The sequence below is a fragment of the Engystomops pustulosus genome, chromosome 1, assembly GCF_040894005.1.
Source record: "Engystomops pustulosus chromosome 1, aEngPut4.maternal, whole genome shotgun sequence".
Taxonomy (NCBI): domain Eukaryota; kingdom Metazoa; phylum Chordata; class Amphibia; order Anura; family Leptodactylidae; genus Engystomops; species Engystomops pustulosus.
The window spans coordinates 264,501,401-264,528,220 of NC_092411.1; the positions used below are offsets into that span (position 1 = coordinate 264,501,401).

Here is a 26,820-nt window from a genome sequence, read left to right on the forward strand (position 1 = left end):
GAGGGGAGGGGTGAGCAGATACAATTTACAGAAGCAGCATAAACATCCCTAAAAAGCTATTCCTGTAGGTTTCAGGCTTGCCCTGGTGTATGACCTGGGGTGTGGGGGAAAAAAACAAAAAAAAACACTCACACCAGACACAAAATAGAAGAGAAAACCGTGTATCTTGTGGAGCGTACATCAGACACACAGTACAAATATATCAACAAGAGTCACTACAAACGAAGGTAAAATCATCAGGAATTTATTATTTGCCTAAAATGATATAAAAATAGAAAAGTAATAAATATATTTACAATAAAAATGTTATAAAAATAATACAATACAATAATATAAACAATGTGGATATTTGATAGGATCAGTATATAAATCATCATCACAAACTTAGATGAGGGAACGTCATGGAGGAGTTTCCTGTAAATAATCTTTGCATTAATCAATAAAGAACTGGAAATAAAGGAAAATCATAAAAGTGCAGAACAGAACGTGCTGCTGTATTTTCACATCTGAATTATGACAAATTGATAAGTGCCTTTAGATCTCTCTGCCCCACCATTATTACCCATTGTTAAAGGGAACTTGTCAGCAGGGGACACCGTACCACCAGCAGGTCTTTATTCACACATGGTTTACTGCCTCCCCAACCAGAGACGGAGTAAGCCTGCCATGTGCCCTGTATGAATATTATAGCCCTACAAGTCTGGAATCACTTCCTACATATGGTACTAGAATCAGCTTCATGGGGAATGGAGGATGTGTCCCTTCTGGTTGCTTTGAGGACCTTTAAGGGTCCTGAATTGGCTCTTGTGTACATTTGTATTGAGAGCAGAACAAGTCGGGCGTCATGTATATTTCTGGCAGGGGTATTGATTATGGAAGAAGAACTGTAAAACAAATTTGAAGCTCCCAATGGATTTGCCATAATGAAAAACAATGGTGTCCAAAAGACCTTACCGACCACACTGGAGTCTATTGCCTTCCATAGGAGGGTCAGGAATTTAGCATTTTTATGTCCTAGAGCCACGAGCACGGATGTGAGCTTAGCCATGTAACAATAAAGCGACACAAAATCATCACCCAGAGTCAAAAGTAAGAAAAGTCATATCTGTAGGAGCAAGAGTTGGACTTGTGCTTTCCCAGAGCTCAATACCAGCACATGTATTCTTGCATTTCAAGTTGGATGACAACAAAACAAGCATCCTGTGGGCTTTCAATCTGCAGTTCCAGGACCTTTGGAGGAACGTCAAAGGTCCTGAAATGGCTCTTATGTACAAGTGTATTGAGAGCAGGAACATGTATGACACGAAGGTCCTTATCCGTATAAAATCTGGTGGTTCTATATAGTAATCCACTACTGTGCCCAACCCTGGAAGTCTAGAGGCATAATGTCTTCACGTACATGTGTGCTAAACAAAGGGTCCCCTGCACCTATGTCCATTCAAAGTGGCTTATTCACAGTGTGGCGAGACACGGTCAGCAGAAAAGGAGATAATTAACCACTTCAAGTATGTTGTCCAACATCATCACACCTTCCAGATCATATTTCTTTCATGGTCCGGCGTTGTTGCATCTTCTAGAAAATGTACTGAGATGTAAATTGGTTGTATAAAGTCATGGGGGCGGAGAGTTCAGAATTACAGTCACGTTCCCCCTGCCTTTTCGTTGTAATTGATGTCTCTGTGTCCATGGTCATCACTAACCCTGAAGTTTGGCGCATGATGTCACATAGTGAGATGGGGATAGTTGGGCTTCACCTCTCTCCGCCTCCATGACTTCATTCAACCAATTGCAAAATAGAATATGCAAAAATAGATTTTTTGGATGATGCCAACACGCTGGAAAATTAAAGAAACAAGATCTGGAAAGTGTTGATCAGCTTGACAATATGCTGGTAATAGATTATTAGGTCAGTTGCTGCTGACAGGTTCCCTTTAAAGGGATTCTAAGGTTAGATGCACTCGACGGTGAAATAATAGTTTTTGAATGGACGGCACACACCTACATTACTATTTCATGGATCAATGAACTGTTCTGTTAATGTGTAGAGCCTCTCCTTGTATGAACGGTCTTTCATGGTCAATCATAGTCGATATTTAAGATGGTCTTAAAGGGATACAAATCAGTCATGAAAACGTTAATTTCCCTTCAAGACTAAAAAATAAAACAAGAACACGGCTGCCTCTATTATTACAGCTTAGCCTTTTTCAAGTGAATTTAATACAGACAGGGGTGCCGCCATTTTCGAATCTGAAAACTTTGAGGTTATGTCCCCTACAGTAAAAACTGTGAAAAATTAGTCTCCCCTCCTTTCCCAATTCTCCTCCTGCTGACTACATGTTGACTACTCAACCACACACACAATAGATGTTGCAGGAGGACACCACCCAAGCGCTTGGCAATGGTCTCGGCTCATCATCTGTTTCGAATAAGAGATGCAACATATATCCACACAGAGTAGATGTTCTTGGGGTAGGGGTGAACGTACACGGCCAGGGCAAACTCCACATTGGGAACTTCATTGTTGTGAACTCCAGTGCTGAACACAGCCTCAATGAGAGGTCTCACGTCCGAGAAGGCCATGTTTATTGGGAATCCCGAAAACTGCAAAGACAAAATAATATATATAAAATATACTCACAATATTAACAACAGCAGTGGTGATGCTTTCTATGCTATACATTCAGATAATAACTTTACATTTCTATTACTATAGAATACCACTAAACTATTATACTACAATACCATTACTATACTACATGTTAGACTACAATATACCTTAAAATTATGTAGTAATAGTAATATTTTAGAGTACTAGACTCAGTGGCGTAACCCAGTGCAAAGTCTGTGCCAGGCCCCCAACTATAATGTATGGTTTATAGTACTAGTCTTCTCATATAGGAAAGTGACACAATAAGGGCCCCCTAAACCTCTTGGGCCCGGTTGCGACCGCATCCTCTGCAGCCCCTCAAGTTACGCCCCTGACTAGACTATAACTATACTAGCTCTATACTCTATAAATATTCTATACTATCTCTATACATATATTCTATATGCTATTACTATGATACCTCTGTGCTATCAGAAAAGAATATGCAATTACGTTTTGCAGGATGGGAAAAGGAAAACTATGCCTAAGGTGCTAGCTTAACTCTTGCACAACCGGCCAATGTAAATATATGGACAGAGCCCTCTCCATATGCTTTGGGTGTTGGCTCTATTATACAGCTAACACCCATGCCATACAATTGGAACAGGCACAGGCTACAGGAAGTGCGCAAGCAGCGACGGGAACACCCCCCCCCCCCCTCAGCCCACTTCACCGGCGACTGCGCCCCCTTACTACTTTTGCCGTAGAGGTGTCATGATGGAGGAAATATGTGCAATTTCTGATGGTGCACCAGGAACTGTGCCCATTTCAGAAATCAGGTTTATAAGCCCTAATAAATGTGGCCCTTGGTATTAAAGGGGTTAATTAAGGCAACTCCCTATACATCAATGTCTGACTTTCAAGAAGCCTTGTGACACAATGTGCGATATAGTCTTCTCCCAACTGTAGGCAGCGCTGTTTCTAAATTCCTTGCCAGTTCAGTGTAGGGAACTGGTTTGGCTCGGTGAGAGATCATGGATGTTGGTCAGGAAGGGTATTGTGTCTCCTTGGCCATCTCGAAAGTCGGGCATTGATCTCGATGGAGCCTCAGCACTAGAGTCATAGGCTTCCTATTCTTACTTATTTCCATATTCCTTTCCCAGATATCAATAGGCCTGAAAACACACTAAGGAGAAATATTACCCGTCCTGACCCATCTCTATACTATATGATATGCCATGATATATATATATATATATATGTAAATAATATACTTTGTATGGAGCCACTTAGCAATTTAAGTGTCATAACTAATGCTAGGCAATTAGCTTCAGAGATAATAACTGGGCTAGAACCCGAGATACAACATTTATTAAAGACTTGATGGAGGTGATGAAAGGTCCTCGTTAAAGGGATAATAGAAGTGACACAGCTGAGTGTATGATATAGGATATAATACTGTACCCTGTAATCCCCCAGCTGTCGCTGCAGTTCTGCCAGGTGATCTTCCTCTACATCTTTTCCTTGGTTCTGTTCCAGTAGAGGAAGGAAGTGCCTAAGAGTAGATATACAGTACCGGTTCCAGCGGGTGGGATGTCTCGGCCTCCATTCCATAATCTTCTCTTTCAGCAACTTTTCAATCCTTTAATAAAATTTTTTTTAAAAAAGTGATTTTTTTTCCTTTTTAATCTGAATGAATAAAATGTCAGTCAGGACTGACACAAACAAGACCCAGTAACGCCTGACTAGAAGACGGAATTTGTTAGGATTTGTTATAACACTGATCTGTGACCATCCTCCTACCTGTCCTGTAGCTCCGTGGCCGCGGTCTTATCTGTCCGCTGATAAAGCAGCTCATCTGGCTAAAGAAAAATGGACAAACATATTGATTTATTAGAAGAAAAATATGGGCTATTGTGATGAGGATTATACCTTCCAATTATTTTCCTATCTTAAAAGGTGATTTTTTTTTGTATTTTTAAAGTGTTTCAAAGTTGCTGTTACATTCTGCAAAATTCTGCATATTAAATGGCTTTTCCAGGAAATTCTAATGGAAAACATTAAAATATAATTCTTCTTTTACTGATCCCTTAATGCTTTGTGTTCAGTCCTGCCTAGGTCCTAAAGACCCTCCTCTTCCTGGTTTCCTTAGCCAATCGCAGGCGGTCTGAGCAGTCACATGACACCAGGAAGTAAAGACTAACAGCATCGGGTAGTGCCGAAACCAGTGCAGTAAAAGGAGGTTATCTTGACATATCAATTGTTAAATTATTAAATATCCACAGAAACCGGACCAACTACCATCCGATAGGTGCAGGTCCTACTACCTGCACACTGGCGAGTCCAGGATTTGGGTAACTTCTGGAGAAGAACGTCTTCCACAGCTTAGGCCGACTCGTGTCAAAGATTATACTCATAGGAGCATCATACTGCTGAATATTAAACCATATCTACAAGAAAAGGGTCAAACATTGAAGGTTAGAACACACAGAACAAATGTCTGGACTCATTTTTATATATGTAAGACCAGGTGACAGGGAAGAAGATGGATTGTATTGAATTAGGAGTTGGGACATGACATACTTACATTATCTGCATTAATCAAGCAACCAACACTTTGTAATGGACAAAAAGTGTCATATTGACTATAAAAGCGACCATTACTCGGATTCCATATGATGTACTGGTTCTGCTCCAGTGTCAGCACGTAAGTAGTGGGTCCCTGAAATAGTAAAGAAAATGTATCACAAATCCAAGATATTGTATACAGGACACATGCACATGTGGGCCTCTGTGACACGAGTCCTGAAATGTCACATGGTATGTTACACGTTCGCGATTGGTTTCTGTATTAGAGAGAATAAGAATAGATGGCTTGTTCTCCTTCCAATTCAGAGCTCATATGGTTACATTTTGTTTATAAACAGGGTGTGACACGTAAAATATTTCACCATAATTGCGGTTTGCCTAAAAATTAGGATTATCAATGACTACCTCTGGGATGGCATTTCCTATAACAAGCCAAGCCTTCTTTCCCATAGCCAGGAAATAATTGCACAGCAGTACGGCATGTTCTTCCTCATCCCCAGCCAGAAGGTCAAGGAATTGCTAAAGAGTACAAGAGACAGAAGATATTATCGTTGTAAGATTATCTCTATCCCTAAGGATATGTTTAATTATGGGGGAGATTTATCAGAAGTGTCTGAGGTAAGACTGGTCTAGTTGCCCATGGAGACCAATCAGAGCTCAGCTGTAATTTTATAAACAGCTGTGGAAAAATGAAAGCTGAGCTCTGATTGGTTGCCATGGGCAACTAGAAGAGTTCTGCTTTCAGACACTTCTCATAAATCTCCCCCATAAGAGATCACTCTGATGGATCCAGCCATTCTTCGTATTCCATTACCTGATGAATGGCCACCATGTTATACTACATATCCTGTTGTATAACCGTTTGGAGCTTAGTCATATTAGTTATTAGGTAGACTTGGATATGATATTGTTCAGCTCAAGGCTGGTTCACATCTCAAGTTTATGGTATATAATTGCCTGTATGGCTTACATGATAATACAGCTCAGACGGAACAGAAAAAACACATTGTAAGAGACGAGGAGGCAACTCTACACTTCTGAACACACATTATACTACATGGAATTATATATTATATTATACTAGCATATTATACTATGGTATATGTATACTCACATCTGATGTACTCCATAAATTGCAGATACCGGCAAATGACACATTATCTGGCAGGAAGGGGATTAATGACACGTATCGAGCCACCAGCTCCTGTGTAGGAGATATGTACACAAGTATGAGCCATAAAGTCTACCAAAGCTAGATACGGCGCACAAATACATTACACTTACACTCGTTGCTTGCACATTATTTGGATCGTTGTCTAAAAGTTCCTGTGGAGGCTTCAAGGCCTTGATGTATCTCGTCACAAACACAGTGGTCCCATTGATATCAGTCACGGTGGTCAAGCACTGCCGACCGGGGAACTTTAAGGCAGCTTCACTCTGGAACTTCTCCGCAGCCTGAAGCAACTTCTCCTCTTCTCGACTGTCAAACTAAACATGTAACGTTATTACTATACATCACGCACCATAACCATTACACAATATACTATGAACATGATGTTGCGCTATCGCCCTACCTTCTCTCTAATGGGTTCTCCGGGGACAAGTTGAGGTTCAATGGTGATAAAAAGGGTCAAAAAAGACCCCTGGCTCAGGCTCCGTACTGACTCGTAACCACCATCACTTCCGAGGCTGCGTTGCTTGCTATATCCAAGTAGTACAGAGGGGACATCAATCCGGAACGTTCCATCGATCTGAAATGCAGAAACTTTCAGTAAGAATTCAGAAAATAATGGAGAAGATAAAATGTCAGCAATATTTATAGGGTTGGCCTGATGGCTTTGTGGTGTCCTCAGGGATGTAACTACAGTGGTAACAGCTATAATAGCTGCTATGGGGCCTACAGTGTCAGGGGGCCCTAGCATCTGGGCTACCGAGTATGTATATGCTGTATGTGTGTGTATATGTGTAAATGGGTATATATGGTACTGTATGTATGTATATAAGGTGTGTATATACAATGTGTGGTTGTAGCTCACATGTGTGTGTACAAATATGTATATTTTTTAAGGGGGGAAGGGAGGCCCCATTTAAAAGTCTGCTATGGGGCCCTGGGTCTTCTAGTTAAGTCACTCTGTGTCCTGGATCTGACCACAGCTGTATGAGACTCGTTTGTTCTTCCTTTATTTACTCTCCTTCCGCTGCCCAAAAACATTCTGATTAATAATAAACTTCCTATACATTCTTCCCCTAATGTCTGGGGAAATGAGGAACAAATATGGAAAGAAGAAAATACAAAGAATGTATATTGGGAAATATACAAAATATAAAATGTATTGGCTGAATATCCTTTTATGGAGTTCCTTCTTTATGAGAGGGCACCTACCCGGGCCTGGAAATAGATGGTAGTAAATGGAATTCGGATGGATCCCAGCCAGTGTCTCTCCACTCTTGTATGGATTCCACTTCCTCTCTCACGATCATCCTGAAACACAGTAATACGTGACCTTCACATCAGGCACAAGGTGATGTGGTAGATACATAAAGCCCAGTTTATAAGCCTTACCTCTAATATATCAAAGCAAACTTCATCGAAGACATTGATGAAAACATCGTCTTTAACAGACTGTAAGCTGGAGGTGCTGTAGTCGCCATTAGGAGCCCTAGAAGAAAGGAAGACCATGGAAGATAAAGCCGTCAACTCATGGAAAAGACAGGATCAGGGCTGGATTGTAGAGCAGACACATTGGGGGCAAATACACCGGGGTCACCAATTTCCAAGCCCCATCTCCATTCTCAAAATCATTCACAGTATTACCAGTCTGTAATACTTGGCTTGAAAACCTAAAATGTCCAAGGGTTCCTGCACATGGGAGTGGATAATTCCTTTGTCCAAAATGGTGGTCTTGGGATAAGTTTTGCCTCGGATTCCCGAAATAATTTGATATAATATAACATTGGTGTTACAATGTAAAGCTATTATAAGTGAAGGTTATACCACAGTATCATTCCTCTCATTGTTTACCTGAATGGCAGTTCCAGTTCTTCATTCCAGTTGGGATTTGGCCCGTCCGCGGTTGAAGTCTGGCACACGGTGCGCTGGAATGAAACTTCTACAAATGGCCGGACCAAAACCTAAAATCACATAACACAATGTTGTGTAGAGTATTACATAGGAATAATATACATGATAGTATAAAGCGCCGCCCATCAGCGATGTAGCGGAAATCTGTACGTTTATGTTTGACTGCGGTGTGAACAAGAGAGATCAAACCGGATCTGTAGAGTTTGTCTGAATCCATTTGTTGTCTGTATGCTGCTGCCTGTTTGTTCTGCTTGCTACAATCCCAGTGCATAGGAAGCATATATATATATCTGTCCCAGTAGTGGTGAACTGCGCCAGGATACAGATAATAGGCTCATACCCATCATCCAGAAATCTTGGTTAGTATATATGTATCCTCGATTTGGTCTTCTCCCGACCATCTTCAATATCTGATTTTACCAATTCCTCCTTTCCACTTTCAGACCATAACCTCCTTTCTTTTACTTTCAATAATCTTTCTCATTCTCAGAAGCCTTCCACCCATCATTCATACCGGAACCCACGTGCAATAGATACTCATAAATTCACAGAAAACTTACAGTCTGCACTGTCCCCCATCTCCTCTTTCACCTGTCCAAACCTGGCTACTAACCACTATAATCACACTGTCAGAAGCGCCCTAGATGAGATGGCACCACTCTCTATCCGAAATTTTCAACACACACGCAGGCAACCTTGGCACACTGAACAAACTCGTTTCCTTCGGCAGTGCTCCAGGATTGCTGAACATCTGTGGCGAAAATCGCGCACATCTGCAGACTTTCTACACTTCAAATTTATGCTAAAAACTTATAACTCTGCCCTTCACCTTGCTAAACAGGTCTATTTTACTAATCTCATATCCTCTCTCTCTAACAACCCCAAAAGGCTCTTTGATACCCTTCACTCCTTACTAACACCAAAGGTGCAGCCACCTGTCACAGACCTTGGGGCTGAAGATCTGGCCGCCTATTTTAAGGATAAAATTGATTATATCCGCCAGGAAATAATTGCTCAATCCACTCACCCCTCCAATCCCCTTCCCTCCGGTACCTTATCTTGTTCACTCTCTTCCTTTGAGCCAGTCACAGAGGAAGAAGTGTCTAAGCTCCTTTCCTCTGCTCGCCCCACTACCTGCATCAGTGACCCCATCCCCTCACATCTGGTACAGTCTCTCTCCCCAGCAGTCACTTCTCACCTAACTAAAATTTTCAATCTCTCTCTCTCTTCTGGGGTCGTCCCCTCTTCTTTCAAGCATGCTATTGTTACCCCTTTACTAAAGAAACCTTCTCTGGACCCATCCAATGCTACTAACTACAGGCCAGTTTCTAACCTCCCTTTCATCTCCAAACTCCTGGAACGCTTGGTCTATTCTCGACTAACCCGCTATCTCTCAGCTAACTCCCTCCTTGACCCCCTACAATCTGGTTTCTGCTCTATGTATTCCACTGAAACTGCTCTTTCTAAAGTCTCCAATGATCCCTCTCTGCTAAATCCAAAGGTGACTATTCTCTCCTCATTCTCCTGGATCTATCGGCAGTGTTCGATACTGTGGACCACCAGCTCCTCCTTAGGATGCTTCACTCCATTGGCCTAAAGGGCTCTGCACTCTCTTGGTTTTCTTCCTATCTCTCTGACCGCACATTCAGTGTCTCCTTTTCTGGGTCTTTCTCTTCTCATCTTCCTCTCAGTGTCGGGGTTCCTCAGGGATCAGTCCTAGGTCCTCCTCTCTTCTCCCTCTATACTGCCCCCATTGGACAAACCATCAGCAGATTTGGTTTCCAGTATCATCTTTATGCTGATGATACCCAGCTATATACTTCTGCACGTAACATCACCCCTGCCTTACTCCAGAACACTAGTGACTGTCTCTCTACTGTCTCTAACATCATGTCCTCTCTCTTCTTGAAACTTAATATTTCTAAGACTGAACTTCTTGTCTTTCCACCATCTACTAACCAAACCAACCCTGACCTCTCCATCTCAGTCTGTGGGATCACTATAGCAGCGAGGCAGCAAGCCCGCTGTCTTGGGGTTGTGCTGGACTCTGACCTCTCCTTTTTACCATATATTCAATCTCTTGCTCGCTCTTGCCGGATGCATCTCAGAAACATCTCCAGAATCCGGCCATTTCTGACATTTGAAACTTCTAAAATGCTAATTGTTGCACTTATTCACTCTCGACTAGACTACTGTAACTCCCCACTAATCGGTCTTCCACTCTCTAAACGCTCTCCTCTTCAGTCTATTCTTAATGCAGCAGCCAGGCTCGTCTTTGAGGCCAAACGCTACACGGATGCCTCCAGTTTGTGCCAATCATTGCACTGGCTGCCCGTCTCCTTCCGTATTCACTTTAAAATAATAACCCTCATCCACAAAGCTCTGAATAATGCTGCACCTCTCTATCTCTCTTCTCTCATCTCAGTCTATCGCCCTTCCCGTGCTCTTCGATCTGCCAGTGACATTAGATTAATCTCTACCTTAATTCGAACCTCCCATGCACATATCCAGGACTTCTCCCGAGTTGCACCAATTCTCTGGAATGCCCTTCCCCGGACTCTGAGACTAATACCCACCCTCCAAAGCTTCAGACGTGCTCTTAAAACCCATCTCTTTAGGCAAGCCTATCACACTCGCTAACTGCATGAAATGTCAACTCTCCCTTTACTAATCCATCCCATGTCCTATCTCCCATCTGTTATCTGGCAAACAGCTGATATATACCAAGTTCCAGGCTTCTCTTCCGTCTTTTTCACCTAGGACCCTGTAAATAAAATGGCGGCTGATGGCTGGTTCAAGCAGCAACATCGTTGTTTAGTAAATTATTTATTAAATTATTTTATATTGTTCCCTTATAAAGAATGGCTGGACCATTATACAACCTCTTGTGTCACCCCCTCATCCTCATGGTCTGTAAGCTCTTGTGAGCAGGGCCCTCACTCCCATTGTTCCATATGACTGTTTGTTCTTTGTAATGTAATATATTTGTATATGTCCCCTATGATTTGTAAAGCGCTACGGAATTTGATGGCGCTATATAAATAAAGATTATTATTATTATTATTATTATTATTATGTATTAGTTACCTGGTTAATGGAATACTCCGGTGACTGGCCCTGTCCTTGTGGTGAAGTAGATGCCGTAAACATCTCATTAAATGACCTGCCAGACCTGGATGGCGGCGCTGGTTTACTAAGAAGAACATATATACATATATTAATACATTAAAGGAGTTGTTCAGGTTCAGCAAATAATTGATATTGTTTGTATAATGAAAAGTTACACAATTGTCCATGATGCTGTTTTCACGGTTTTTCATTGTTTACTTTCTATGGATAAATACCGGTCCCTGGTCATGTGATGTCACACAGGTGCACGGCTCGTAATATCCCTGGTCATGTTATGTCATACAGGTGCATGGCTCCTTACACTCACTGGCCACTTTATTAGGTACACCATGCTAGTAACGGGTTGGACCCCCTTTTGCCTTCAGAACTGCCTCAATTCTTCGTGGCATAGATACAACAAGGTGCTGGAAGCTCCTCAGAGATTTCGGTCCATATTGACATGATGGCATCACACAGTTGCCGCAGATTTGTCGGCTGCACATCCATGATGAGAATCTCCCGTTCCACCACATCCCAAAGATGCTCTATTGGATTGAGATCTGGTGACTGTGGAGGCCATTTGAGTGCAGTGACCTCATTGTCATGTTCAAGAAACCAGTCTGAGATGATTCCAGCTTTATGACATGGCGCATTATCCTGCTGAAAGTAGCCATCAGATGTTACAGGGTACATTGTGGTCATAAAGGGATGGACATGGTCAGCAATAATACTCAGGTAGGCTGTGGCGTTGCAACGATGCTCAATTGGTACCAAGGGGCCCAAAGAGTGCCAAGAAAATATTCCCCACACCATGACACCACCAGCCTGAACCGTTGATACAAGGCAGGATGGATCTATGCTTTCATATTGTTGACGCCAAATTCTGACCCTACCATCCGAATGTCGCAGCAGAAATCGAGACTCATCAGACCAGGCAACGTTTTTCCAATCTTCTACTGTCCAATTTCGATGAGCTTGTGCAAATTGTAGCCTCAGTTTCCTGTTCTTAGCTGAAAGGAGTGGCACCCGGTGTGGTCTTCTGCTGCTGTAGCCCATCTGCCTCAAAGTTCGACGTACTGTGCATTCAGAGATGCTCTTCTGCCTACCTTGGTTGTAACGGGTGGCGATTTGAGTCACTGTTGCCTTTCTATCAGCTCGAACCAGTCTGCCCATTCTCCTCTGACCTCTGGCATTAACAAGGCATTTCCGCCCACAGAACTGCCGCTCACTGGTTGTTTTTTCTTTTTCGGACCATTCTCTGTAAACCCTAGAGATGGTTGTGCGTGAAAATCCCAGTAGATCAGCAGTTTCTGAAATACTCAGACCAGCCCTTCTGGCACCAACAACCATGCTACATTCAAAGGCCTCAAATCACCTTTCTTCCCCATACTGATGCTCGGTTTGAACTGCAGGAGATTGTCTTGACCATGTCTACATGCCTAAATGCACTGAGTTGCCGCCATGTGATTGGCTGATTAGAAATTAAGTGTTAACGAGCAGTGGGACAGGTGTACCTAATAAAGTGGCCGGTGAGTGTATATCACAGGTGCAAGGCTGGGTTTATCCCTGGACATGTAATGTCACACAGGTGCATGGCTCGTTATATCCCTGGTCATGTGATGTCACACAGGTGCACAGCTCGTTATATTCCCAGTTATGTGATGTCACACAGGTGCAAGGCTGGGTTTATCCCTGGACATGTAATGTCACACAGGTGCATGGCTCGTTATATCCCTGGTCATGTGATGTCACACAGGTGCACAGCTCGTTATATTCCCAGTTATGTGATGTCACACAGGTGCACAGCTTGTTATATTCCTAGTCATGTGATGTCACACGGGTGCACGGGTTGTTATATTCCAAGTGATGTTCCCAGATGCATGTATGTAGAGATGTATGAAACAGCAAAGAATTGATACAGAATGTATATTGGAAAATAAATCTAAATTTTCATTACAGAAACAATATCAATTAGACAACCACTTTAACATGGTTCCCAAAAAATCCAAAAAGTGTTTCGGGATAGTCGTCTTAAATGCCAAGGAATCTAACACTATATAGGACATAGAGACTATAACATTGGGGATTTCCAGCACTCGCTGTTATCCACCTAGACGGAAATATTGTACTTTCCCCTTTCCTGTTATTTTCCAGTCGGTGCACTCCACAGGGATACACTGTACTATATCCATAAAGCAAAGCAAAAGGCCTCCAATTCAAACACCAGGGAAGGTTGTTTTCTCCACCAAATTCTGAATTGGGAACAAGTCCTAAAGTGGGGCTTGACAGCAGGGGGTCCAGAGGATCATTACCCCAAAGATCCATTACTTAATTGGGAATTAGGATATTTAATGTAAAGAACATTCCTGGATCAAACTGATACATTTGACGCACGGCCTAAGGGGGTGGAGCATAAGTCAGGGACTGCCCTCCGCTGCACCGGCACCTGCACCTTAGAGGGACACTACATGTGCCATTACACAGCAAATCTAAGAACAGCAGAAGAAGTGGAGTTTATGACTACATAAATAATCAGCTTTCACTGCTCAGTATTCTGGGGAATCATGAAGGCAATGCCCGGGAATAGTTGCATCATCAACACTACAGGATTATATGGGGTCTATTTCCAATATCATCCATTATGTCAACTGGAACAGTCACAATATACAGTGTTTTCTCACCTGCTCGTTGGCCTTCTGACTGGTATATCATAAGCACGGACGACATTGACCAGGACCTTAATGTCCCCATCAGACAGGTTCTGAGCCGTGACCTTCTTCCGCTCTTTCCTCCTTGGCTTCAGTGGTCGCTTCGGCTCGGCCAACTTGAAGAGATCCATCCCCAGGATCCTGAGACATGATGGAAACTATTTATAGCCTGAATGTCTTATATGATACAACTACTAATGTCTAACTATATGGCAGTCCTCAGTGGAGCCCTCTACAGATGGCTTGGAGCAGAATGGACCAAGAAAAGTAATGCCTTGCTCCCAAAGTTCCAAGTCAAATTATACAAAACATGGAGCTAAAACATTCAGGCAAGTCCTACTACAAAAAGAATGTGGATCCGATCTGATGGAGCCTATGGATACACCAGTAATATCATGAACCTGGAGAACGCATTTCAAGCCACTTTCCAGAGATGTGATCTTCAATGAGAGCGTTTCCAGCTATCGTAAAACTACAACTCCCAGCATTCTGAGGGAGCCGCAGTTTGAGGACCACTCTTTAAGTGACATCTATGAGGACTGCAATATAGGACTGATAACTAGCTACCACTATTGTACAAAACTTCACCATAAAGTTGTTACAAATTTGTAATTAAGACGTGGCAGCAGCATCATAAATCCTATCCCGAAATTTACAGCTCTACACTAGCGGGTGGAAAGTGGTCCTTCGTCTCAACAATGAGATACAAAATATGATAATTTGTGTACCGCTTTGTAAGGGTATGTCAGAAAGATTCCCGACATGTCCTTTCCATTTCACCCTTTTCTCGTACAATGGGTTACATTCTCTGTTTCTGCTCCTCCCCCAGAAAGCGGGAGGGGGAGGGAACATTGGCAGCAGCAGCAGCTTCCAATGTTCATTGTTCAGCTCTACATAAGTGGATAGTTACATCACTAGGAAACACCTACAGCACACATTCAGCGGAGTCTGGGGATGGAGGCCATTCGGTGGCATCCATCCCCCATACATTATAATGACCTCCAGTGAGCATGTACGTATTATTTACAGCAGGAAAAAGTAGTAGATGACTAGAACACTTTTTCATCCTGCCTTTCCTGCTGGGTGTGATGTATACTGAGCAGAGGGTGCTTAAAGGGAACCTATCATCAGGGATCTAACAAGGTAGATTTGATAGAAGGTTCGTACTATCAGCCTTATCCCCCTATTGTATCCGGGTTATCTAAGAGTTTTGTAGCATCTAAGTAAAACGTATCTTTCATTTATGCAAATCAGCTGTGGCTACTTGGGTGTGGAGTAGCTGCGTCGTGGAGGCGGAGCTATGGTTACTCAACACCCCTGTAACCCACTTATCAGCACATCGCCATCGCCCTCCTATCTTCACTTTGGCATGCTCATAGTGAAGCAGGAGTTCAGCACATGCACATATCATGGTAGGGACACGCTAATGGGTGGGATCAGCCATGGCTACAGGGGTGTGGAGTTGCTACACAAGCCCAAGAAGCTGTGCTTGATTATTTGCATAAATGAAAGATATGTTTTGCTTAGATTTTACTAAACCCTTAGATAAGCCGGATACAGTATAGGATGAGGCAGATAGTGGCAACATACCTTGTTGGGTAGATCCCTGATGGTAGGTTTCCTTTAATTTTGTGGGATTTGGAAAGCAGGATGGGACTCCTCATCCATGTCCTGACATGAGGAGCCTTGATGAGAGTCATTCTTGTCATTTTAATGTGTTTTAGGTGCATGTTACAATCTATTAGGTTTTATGACAACTTTATGGTGGTAGTTTTTGTACTTCTATCTACAGAGGCAATAACCAAGGGGGTGAAAGTGGAGGCAAACGCCAAGTGATTAAAATGCAACACAGAGATATAAATATAGTCGTAGCCGTTTATAGAGGTGAAACATGGCGGTGGTAAAGGTGGTATGTTATATATATGGAGATACCCTTGGTTTATTGCCAGTGCACTGAATGAAGACTGGAAAAATGATGGATGACATACCCGGAGCCACTAGAACTTAGTATATAAGGCAAAGCAGAAGTAAGAGAGTATAAATATAGATCAATGTAAGATATAGACACAAATGGAGAAATGAACACTTAAAGGACACCTATCAACAGATCGAGGATTATAAACCAAGCACACTGACATACTGGTGTGTGCCGCCTCTGGCAGGATCTGCTCTTCTTTTAGCTCCTTATGCTCTTGTTTTTCCAAAAAAAGCTTTTAAAATTATGCAAATAAGCCTGAGGAGCTCCAGGCTTAATAGGAGTTAATGGAGCCTGGAGCCCTACATGCTCATTTGCATAGTTTTTAAAGCCTCCTTTAAAAACAAGGGCATAAGAAGCTTATAGAAGAGTGGATCCGGCCAGAGGGGGGCGCACACCAGTATGTCCGTGTGCTTGGTTTACACTCCTTGATCTGGTGATAGATGTCCTTTAATATTACAAGAAGTATATAAGTAAAATGTTAGGGATACACATAAGTGGTTATTACATGCCATAAAGTTAGGAGAATAGATAGCAATACCTATTTATTAAAAGATTAAAAAATCATACGATTTATACAGATTGCAGGTGTTATTATGAATATTATATTATAAAATGTTACATTTCTTAATATGCACCAAAAATTCTGAATATTTTATTCTTTTTTTTACTGAACATTCCATCAATGGCTACAGGTCTCCACAAGCCTGCAAGGCGGCCTCAATTGGCAAAGTCTCCGTAAGGGGAACTCTAACTTTTTATTAATGTTTTTTCATTTGTAATTTTTTTCAAGTTCAATATAGTCGACATCAAAAGACCAGATAAGTACAGCTAAAGCCAATGGGTCCAGAACAATATGAATGTGACCATGGGACTATGGTTCATTCTATTTCCCATAATTATTTCATATTAGTTCTTACACAATATTCTTTCAGGTTTTTTCTACCAATACATTGGTGGAGAATCAGAGACACTACTGGACAAAGCTGTCCGGGCTGCTATGACAGGTCCAATGGTAGTTACGTCCATGTGGAGAACCCTTTGTAGAGCATTATGAGACACTCTTACCCAAGGCTAGGAATATCCTCTTCAACAACCATGTCCGAAAGAATAAAATGATGTTTCGCTATTAGGAACCGATTTATCACAGATTCCCTAACCTAAAAACATGACAGAGAAGTAAAATTAGACAGATACTAAAAACATCTACCTTATATACTCAAGTATAAGCCAAGGCAACTAATTTTACCACAGAAAACTGGGAAAATGTATTGACTCAAATATAAGCCTAGGGTGGGAAATGCAGCTGCTACTAATAATAAAATATCCAGCAGCCCCCCCTCATCAATGAAATGTCCAGCATCCTCCCCTCATCAATGAAATATCCAGCAGCCTCCCCTCACGATAATGTCCAGCAGTCTCCCCCATGTGATTTAATGACATTTTATTCAAGAGGGGAGGCTAATTAATGTCTACAGAAGCCTGCCTGCATTAATACAACGCCCACCAGTAGCCTTCCCTCACTAATAATTCTTTATTTATATAGAGCACACAGATTATGCAGTGCTTGCCAAACCGGTCCCTGTCCCCAATGGGGCTCACAATCTAATCAACCTACCAGTATGTTTTGGAGTGTGGGAAGAAACTGGAGGACCCTGAGGAAACCCACATAAACATGTAAAAAACATACAAACTCTTTGTAGATGTTGACCTGGGACTTGATCCCAAGTCCCCAGCGCTGCAAGGCAGTAATTAAATAATGAAATGTCCAGCAGTCTCTCCTCATGATTTAATGAAATTGTATTAATGAGGGGAGGCTAATTGATGACCACAGAAGCACCAACCTTCCCTCACTAATAAAATGCCCAGCAGTCCTCCCCCCTCATGATAATGTTTACAGTAGCCTCCCCTCATTAATAAAATGTCCAGCAGCAGTCTCCCCTCACTAATAAAATGTCCAGCAGCAGAAGCCTTCCCTCAATGATATGTCCAGCAGAGCCCCTCATCAATGAACCAGAAGAGGAGTCTGGAGTGCTTAGTTTATTTTTTTTACATACTCGCATATAAATTGTGCTGAATAACTCACAGCTTATACTCAAATATACCCAGTATGTGCTATATAGTCATCACCCATGTGTACTAATGTCTTACACTATAAACAGGGTCAATACAGGATTTTATTATGTAGGTAACTTAAGGCGTAAATTCTTTTCAAATAAAACCGGCAAGATATAGCAAAGCTCAGGGTGACAACTCCTCCAGATGTCTTATGAAGTTGCAGAGTTTAGCACCGCTGCATCTCATTGTCTGCACATGTTTATATCCGGTGTCATAATTTACCTTGTGCAAATATTTGGCAACCATTATCCTATGTGAATCCAAATGTGTTTCAGCGGTGCTCAAGTCCTGGTCCCGTAACTTCTTCTCATATTCCTAGAATATTCCAGAAAAAAAAAAAAAGATATATCAAATATTTGTATTCCAAAAACCAAGCAACATTTGAGATTTGTATCTATGGTTGGGGTGACAAAGTAGAATATTATTCGAAGAGTCCAGGTTCGAACAGCAAAAAAGACCTACCACAAGAGGTCACATGAGTTCCAGCTGATTATTAAGGCCACCTATAGAGTATATAAACTGATGCCTTGTTTTTAGGGGGTACATCAGGACTTGTGACCTACACTTTTGTAGTGCATATTTGTATCATTTAGGAAAAAATTTTGGGTTACTTTTACTTTCACTCTATTTTTTCCGTTTTTCCTCTTAGAGAAGGAAAAGAAATACGGACTGGCGCTCAAACATCCATAAAAGGGTTCAAGCCTCGTGAAGATTTTGTTACTTTATTAAAGTCTTGCAACGCTTTTCAGCTCCGGACTGGGGCTTTCATCAGGCATGGTAAAAACAAATATATAATGTTTTTACCATGCCTGATGAAAGCCCCAGTCCTGAGCTGAAACGTGTTGCAAGACTTTAATAAAGTAACAAAATCTTCACGGGGCTTCACTCCTTTTATGGATGTTCGAGTGCCAGTCCATATTTTTTGTCCTTCTCTACGGGCTTTTGTATCTCCTTCTGTTGTTACCCAGGACGACTGGCCTGGGTCCAACGCAGACGTCACGAGCATCGGCTGCCATCATCACATAAAGACCTTATCCAAGGTTCACTTTCACCAGACACCAGGTGAGAGTTATCGTCACCCATCTAGATCAATTTACATTTGCAGTATCACACTATGGTTGCACCCCTCTATCCTGTGGTTACTCCCCCGGTGGTTGGACGAACGTCTCGCACCCGTGTTCACCCACTCTCCAGGTACCTCTGTCCGTTTTTCCTCTTAGAAGTTGGGGGTACCTATGTCAAACAGTGAATGTACTCGCCCATTTGACAATGTTGAAAAGAACAACACAATGCAAAGTTTAAAAAAAAAAAGCAACCCACGAATTGATGTACGATGTGAAATAAAATTAATAAAAAATAAGGGTAATTTTTAGGGAGTTTGTGCAATAGCATGGAAGAATATCCTTCATTTCTTCTTTATCAACAGGTCTATTTACCAAAAATAACTTGTCTGGAATTTCCCGCTCCTTTATGGGCACCATCTTGTAGTTGCGGAATTCGGCTACTTCCTGGTTTCGATACTGGAGGAGGCGGTACCGCTTTGACCTTCGGAGGTCTTCCTCTGACACAAAGTCAAACTCCTTCTGCAGTTGCTCAAGTCTGAAGAACTCCGGGACATACGTATCCCCGCTGTTTGCAATCTACAATGTATAAGACGGCTTATGAAACAGATGGGGAGAATCAATTCGTAATGTGGAAGATGAACCAGTCAACGTGGTGGGAGTGGGAAACACAAGCAATTTGTTGGTGTTTAGTAAAAATTTTAAAGAAAACCTACCACCATGGATTTACCTATTAAGGTAGATCCGGTGGTAGATGACTTTAATGTATGTAAGGATAAACCTTTTAAGGGCTAATCCTTTAGTCCCCTTGATCCTTTTGAATTTTAATTGTGGTAATATGCTAATTTACCAAGGAGGTTACTGGGCCGTTGAGTAGCCGGAGCCGAGGCTACACAGCGCGACTAACCTTAAAACCCGGTAGCCTCCTTGATCCTCCTACCCAGACATCTTCAGCGCGTAGCTATAAGGAGCTGTGCGAACTTGTCCGTGAAGCATTCGCAGTAGCTACGGCTTCAGACCCCAGACCACACAGCCAGCAGCCTGCGTTCTGCACATGTGCAGAACGCCAGCTTCATGGGCGAGGGTGCACAGCTCCTCGTAGCTGCGCGCTGAAGATATCTGGGTAGTTGGATCAAGGAGGCAACTGGGGCGTGGAGTAGCCGCGCCCTGTAGCCTCAGCTCCGGCTACTCCACGCCCCAGTAGCCTCTTTAGTAAATTTGCATATTATTAAAGATTAAAAATGATAAAGCGGACTAAAGGATTAGCCCTAAAAGGGCCATCCTTACATACATTATAGGCAACTTCCACCAGATCTACCTTTATAGGTAGATCCATGGTGGTAGGTTTCCTTTAAGGTTTATCCTACAAATAAATAGTAAGGGGCATTATATCTCACCATTATGAGCTGCATGAGAGCTGCGTTGTTCGGATCATTGGGATCGAGCTTGGATTCTGCTGCCCACTTTGCCAATTTCTTCATGTCAGTCAATCCCGAAGCTCCAATAGACGATACGGCATCTATGTTGTTTAAGGCTCTGCCATGAAAATATGTTAATTATACATTAATGTCAAGGAGATATTAATTGTGAATGTATAAGATTGGTTTAACTATAGGGTAATTACAAACTTTGTTTAAATATTTGGCATCTATTGAAGCGTCCAGGCAGCTTTTATGACATCCTGGAGCTTTAACAGCCTGATAACCTCTGAACTGAAGACTGGTCTGTTCAGACCCCAAAGGACATTTGGTCTCCCTACCCCCCTCTTCTGCATCAGGATTTGGAAACAAAAGACTGTTTAAATATTCCTGGACTCTCCCCCCTCATTAAAACTTTGCCCAATCGTGAATGACCCTCTGGACTAATTAATGAATGGGAGGTTCTGAAATCTGAACCAAACTGAGAAGTTATAAAACAATATGAAATCCAAGAATTGGTGTTCACATTTTGGGGGCTGCTTGACAAGCTGAGTGTGTTCCTTATTTCTTCCACCTCCAGGGATCAGGATTTACTTTAAGTTGGTAAGTTTCTGTTATTTTTCTCCCTTTTTATTTTATAACTGTTTTGCCGTGTTGTGTGTCATTTTATTTTGTAATTCTTTTGTTTTTAATATCTTTTTATGCACTGATCAACTTTTTGTAATTAAAGCTTTTCACCTGGATTTCAAGGTCACTTTTCACAGGCCTACTGCTACTTACTACATACACCATAGCTCTCCGCCTATACCCAGCACTGTCTGCAGTTTATGAAGGTCAAATCTGATGACCGATTCCTTTTAAAGGGAAACTGTCATCAGCAACTTGCCTTATAAACCACAAAAAGGATATATTCACAGCATAACACCTTCTAGTTTTTGTTTCTTCCATGGTCCAGTGTGGTGGTATCAACCTGAAAATGAACTTTGAATTGAGGTGCAAATTGATTGTATAAAGTCAAGGAGGTGGAGTATTTCACACTGAAGTCAAGATGGGGAGCTTTGAACACCCCCTCCTCTGTGATATATACCATGCATTGGACGTCAGGAGATCTGGACAGTGAGGTACCTGGATGGAGGACCGTCAGTCACAGTGGAAGACCTCTTTCTGAGGAAGAGAGAGCTTGACTTCAGTGTTATAATCCCCTCCTCCTTGACTTTATACAACCAGCTTACATCTCACTTCCAAGTTAATTTTCTGGATGATGCTACCGCACTGGGTCATGAAAGAAACACTCTTGGTAACGGTTTATTAGTTCAATTTCAGGTAGGTTCCCTTTAAATCTATTTCATGTCTACTGCCCTATGAATAAATCTAATTCTACTTTTCTTGCCATCTAGAGTCTGATGACTGACACAGGTGCCTATTCTGTGTTTCTATCCCTGTGGTTCCAGAATTATAACTTTCCTTTTAGACATCAAAATACTGTAGCTGTATGAGATCTTTTTTGTGGGATAACATATATTTGTGAGTTGTATTCTAACATGATAATGGCACCTGATTCTCCAGGTTGATATGTTCTCTTTCAAACTTATTTTTGTTATGTATATAACATCCTTAGAAAAATGTATCAGTATTGTGTCGCCATATTGATAAAATATTTTATTCTGGTGGAGTAAGGTGAATGTTTTATGATGTTATACAAATACACAGTGTATGAACTGTGTGGAGACTTACCGCTGAACATTTTGCTGAGAGAGAGGGGGAACCAGTGGCACCCCGTTCTCCCCCACTGCCCAGGACACACAGCATGCAACTTTTCCAGATGTCATCAAAGCCAACTTGTTACTTCCATCAGCCTCAAATGAAAAGGGAACATCTGAAAAATCAAAAAAAGGGATTCATTTATGTGCAATAGCTCTTGATGTGTACGAAATTTTAACCTTGGAAGCCAGCAAGTAGTGGATTATATTACAGGCGGTTTGGGTGGTAGCCCGGGGTCCAAGCCTTCTCGGGCAGCCATGGCCACCCAGACCACCCACCAAATTTTATACGGAGAAGAGCCTTCAGCCATGAAATCCTCATACATCTGAGAGCAGCAAAAGGGATGAATCATCCATTCTCCAAGAAGTTGATTCTAGTCCAGCAAGTAGGAAGTGAATCCAAGACTTGTAGGGGCTATAATATTCATACAGCCCAGTGCCTATGTCAGTCTTAATCCCCTGAAGCCAATAATTCACTTTATAAAGACAATAAATTAAAGGGGTTGTCCAGTTCATTTATTATTACTGGTTTAAAAAAACAAAAAGAACCAATACTTCGATCTTTACCTTCGATCTGATCCAGCAAGGCTCCTCCCTTCACCGTTACCTTATTTTTCTTTACAGATTGTTTACAGCTTGTAAAGATATTGCGCAAAGGCTACTAGTTGTAGCCTGGATACAATGGAGACAGGTGTCCAATGTCAATGTGACCTCAGCACCGAGTGCAAGTATTATTATCGTTCCCCAACGCCACAACACATTTTTCCTTGTAAAAGTCCTTTACGGCCCTAAAATGTCTTTATTAAGGAGGCAAATATAAAATAAAACTTCCCGTAATAAGACATCTTTGAATTGCATCTTTTATTGGATATGGTCCTAATCTTTCTATTAGTAGGACAGGATGCAGGACCTCACGTTGACACCAGATAATCACAGCTTCCTATAGAAAGTCTTTATTCCATTTTCTCAGCCTCCAAAAATGTAGAAATTACTAGCAGGCCTGCATCTGTCTCCCTGCTCCTCCATATCTAACGGGGTGTGACGGATGATCTGGTGATCCACATCCCATGATTTATACATTGCTCTTATCATGTCGGGATGGTTCCCGCTATGTATCATTTCATACAGCACAGTGGTGGCTGATTTATCTCTTCCTGTATTTCACTACTAGGGAAGGGTAATGAAGATAAATGCGTGAATAGGGCCTATGACCCCACACATGTAGAGAAATGACTGCAGATGTAGGACTTGCATTTAGTATAATGCTATCCAGTCCAAGTCTGTGCCGAAATGTTATGCTTTTTCCTATGTCTTGGTATGGAATATTGGGACATACTTGACAAAAACACAGGCTATGGGGTCTATGGAAATAGATGGACATTGGTGCCCTATAGTGGCCCTGACACATCTATGTATTGGAGCCTAGGAGTGACTTTTAATGGCCAGGCTGACACCGATGCGTCCTTCCAATGCTCTGGTTTGGATGAGGGTAGTCTTAGATCAAGTCAGAATACGCATCAATGTTCACATCATAGGTTGGTTTATAGGTAGTTACTCTTCTAACGTGTGTTGTTGGCAGGGGCGGATTAAGACTGCCATGGGCGCTGGGCTGTATGAATATTATTGCCCATACAAGTCTGGAGTCACTTCCTACCCATGACAATAGAATCAGCTTCTTGGGGAATGGAGGATGTGTCCCTTCTGCCTGCTTTCTGTTGTTTCAGGACCTTCAAGGTCCTCAAATGGCTCTTATGTAAATGTATATTGAGAGTAGGAACATATGTAAGAGGATTTCATGGATGAAGGTCCTTCTCAGTACACAATTTTATGGCTGGTTTGGGTTGCCATGAGCCCCCTAGAAGTCTTGGGTCCTGGGCTGCCGTCCAAAACGCCTACATTATAATCTGCTACTGGTTATTGGGTGTTGTGATTCAGATCCACGTCTTCCACTCCATTTGGACTTGAATCAACCACCTGCAGTTGACCTAACTTGCAAAATTTGCCAGGAACATTTAATGGTTAACCGTTCCCCAAACGAAGATGTTGGGGAAGGAGGCAAGAGATGAGTCAGGCATATCGAGTTTCAACAGGCTTATTCCTTTGTTCTTCAAAAAGAACAGAGGTGTCAGTAGTGGCCAATTCTCCTCTTCCAAATGAAAACATACAGTATATGCACTTGACAATGCTGCGGGAACAAAGGCCCCTGAAGCTGGGTGAACTGTAGACAGCAACGGGTCACTTTGCCTTGGGCAGGTTATATAGATACAGGTTTTTGTCATGGAGCTGGAGTTTACCACACATAAAGAAAATAACATAAAGTTATTTGAAGTCAGCATATAAAAAAAGTATTTAAAGTTGTTGGAAAAAGATGTTGTCGTTACTATACGCACGGACTTCGCCAATTTCAGTGCCAATATTTACTCCATTGCAACAGGTTCTTGTTTATCACTGTTACACTGTCCCTGACTCCTGCTGGGCAGAGATCTTACTAAACAAATGTAGGGACCCTACTTTGTATGCCAGTATGGTATATATAGGATTGGTGACATCAGTCACTGACAATGGTATAGATCAGTGGTGGCTAACCTATGGCACGGGTAACCTAGGGCACTCAGAGCCCTTGCTGTGGGCACTCAGGCCATTACCAGAGAGGACTCCAGGTATTTTCCTGCAGTCCCATAGACCCCGTGTACCTGGGACTACTGGAGGAGTGGGAAGGTGTGGACAGATCTGGATTATCATTGTAGCTCCTGCTTTGGCCCTGACAATTCTTCCTGTTTATGGGACCCTGGAGGAAAGCTAGAATGATCATCCAAATTTCTTCTATTTTCTGCTTTATTGGTGTCCTCAGGGTGCTGGTATCAATGAAAGCTGTCCACACCCCCCAATTTGTGTCGCATGCAAGCCAGCGCTGATGCGCCACAATCCGATCGTGTGCAACAAAAACCCTGGGCAATTCAAGGCAAAATGGAAAAGTCGTGAAACCCGACGAAAATGCGGTGTTCGGACCCTTAGTAAATGTGCCCCTATATTTCTGTATTTTCTAACGCAATACTGTACCCCATAGATACAGAAGAGGATAGTCTGGTCTATTTCTTGAGAAAGATGAAGTAAATAACCAAGGAACCCTAGTCAGACACTGATTACTTGTTTCGAAAATGAAATAAAAATATATTTTAAACATTTTTTGACACTCTGAAAACAATTGTCCAACCCAAATTTACAATAAGTTTGGGTGGAAAAATTACCCTCAAGAAGTATGAAGTTTTTTTCTTGTGAACCTAGGAAGAGCGGAAAGTCATGGTCATGGTTAACACCAAACACCCTGGAACATTGAGACTACATTTCATCATCTGTGTTACTGCAATGTGGTAATGGTTCTTCTGAAAATAATTAAAAATGTGGCTATTTTACAGCCAAGTGAAGCCAAGATTACATGTGTGGCCAAACTGGGTTGGATCTCCTCTCTCTGAGGGCCTCATATGGTTTGCCTTTAACATAGCGATATGAACACTCCTTGAGTATGTATTCATCCCTCCCTTCGTTACAGTGAAGATAAGGGTATTACATCAGATACACAGACCATATGGTTCACCCAAACTCTGGAGTACATAGTCTTGAAGACCTCACATGAAGAACAACTTCTATAACAGTACAGTACAATATAACATCTAAAGACGTGAAAAATATTATACTTACCACTGCCAACTCCTTCGTGATCATACATGACCCTCTGGTTACTGCTAAACTCTATTTCCTCCACCGGTGCTCTACCAGTTAATACGGTTGTCTCTGGAATGGGCACGAAAACCTCGGCCAGAAGGGAACTGCCACCGTGTCCTACTGTCTCATAGATCTAAAATAGAAATTCCCAGGCTTTTAGGAAATTGACCGGTTCATGTCCATCGGTGAGCATCACAGCATGCTGCAGAGAGTTATCATAGATGGTCATGAGTACCTGTAGCTTTATGCTTTCTGGCCAGTTATAAATCTGCAAATTGAAGATCTGACCAAAATGAATCCTGAAATCTGACCCCAGGCGGTTTGTCACAGTTCTGGAAACTTCTTTATTGTTGAAAAGGATCTTGATGAACAATGAGTGCTTCTGAAGATCTTCACGTCTCAAGACTTCTACCCTGTAATGGGAAGGATCTGCGTCTTATTTTATGAATTAAAAACAGAAAAAAGAACAATAAACATATTTCTATATTTTGTTTTTTAAAACCCGAAAAGAAGGAGAAACTACTTCCCCTTTCACCAATATCACTATTGAACTGCCCCTCAGTAGCTATGGGAAGCCTGCCGTATCTTAATAAATCAATGGTGTTGGTTTTGGCAGGATATATGGTCCTAAACTGGAGCAGACTGATGACAGGACGCAAAAAAAAAAATCAAATGGTTGAGGTGGTGAAAG

At 42.0% G+C, this 26,820-nt stretch overlaps 1 protein-coding gene across 2 annotated transcripts in view; it reads right to left on the minus strand.

Annotated features, from left to right (window-relative positions):
- Positions 1–228: 228 nt before the first annotated feature.
- CC2D2A (coiled-coil and C2 domain containing 2A) overlaps positions 229–26,820 on the minus strand; it is a 60,692-nt gene continuing 34,100 nt past the window's right edge. The window contains exons 16-37 of one of the 2 annotated variants that reach the window (XM_072126063.1): positions 26,365–26,542; positions 26,106–26,262; positions 22,381–22,522; positions 20,626–20,764; positions 19,604–19,807; positions 18,390–18,482; positions 17,118–17,209; positions 16,063–16,077; positions 14,048–14,215; positions 11,346–11,451; positions 8,199–8,308; positions 7,740–7,836; positions 7,560–7,658; positions 6,751–6,927; positions 6,461–6,664; positions 6,291–6,380; positions 5,582–5,695; positions 5,175–5,309; positions 4,915–5,037; positions 4,391–4,449; positions 4,052–4,229; positions 229–2,601 (exon numbers count right to left, since the gene is read on the minus strand). In XM_072126063.1, the coding sequence (XP_071982164.1) occupies positions 2,413–2,601; positions 4,052–4,229; positions 4,391–4,449; positions 4,915–5,037; positions 5,175–5,309; positions 5,582–5,695; positions 6,291–6,380; positions 6,461–6,664; positions 6,751–6,927; positions 7,560–7,658; positions 7,740–7,836; positions 8,199–8,308; positions 11,346–11,451; positions 14,048–14,215; positions 16,063–16,077; positions 17,118–17,209; positions 18,390–18,482; positions 19,604–19,807; positions 20,626–20,764; positions 22,381–22,522; positions 26,106–26,262; positions 26,365–26,542 (2,869 nt within the window). In that variant the 3' untranslated portion in view covers positions 229–2,412. The remainder of the gene's footprint in view (positions 2,602–4,051; positions 4,230–4,390; positions 4,450–4,914; positions 5,038–5,174; positions 5,310–5,581; positions 5,696–6,290; positions 6,381–6,460; positions 6,665–6,750; positions 6,928–7,559; positions 7,659–7,739; positions 7,837–8,198; positions 8,309–11,345; positions 11,452–14,047; positions 14,216–16,062; positions 16,078–17,117; positions 17,210–18,389; positions 18,483–19,603; positions 19,808–20,625; positions 20,765–22,380; positions 22,523–26,105; positions 26,263–26,364; positions 26,543–26,820) is intronic. The other variant, XM_072126064.1, reaches the window with a different exon arrangement.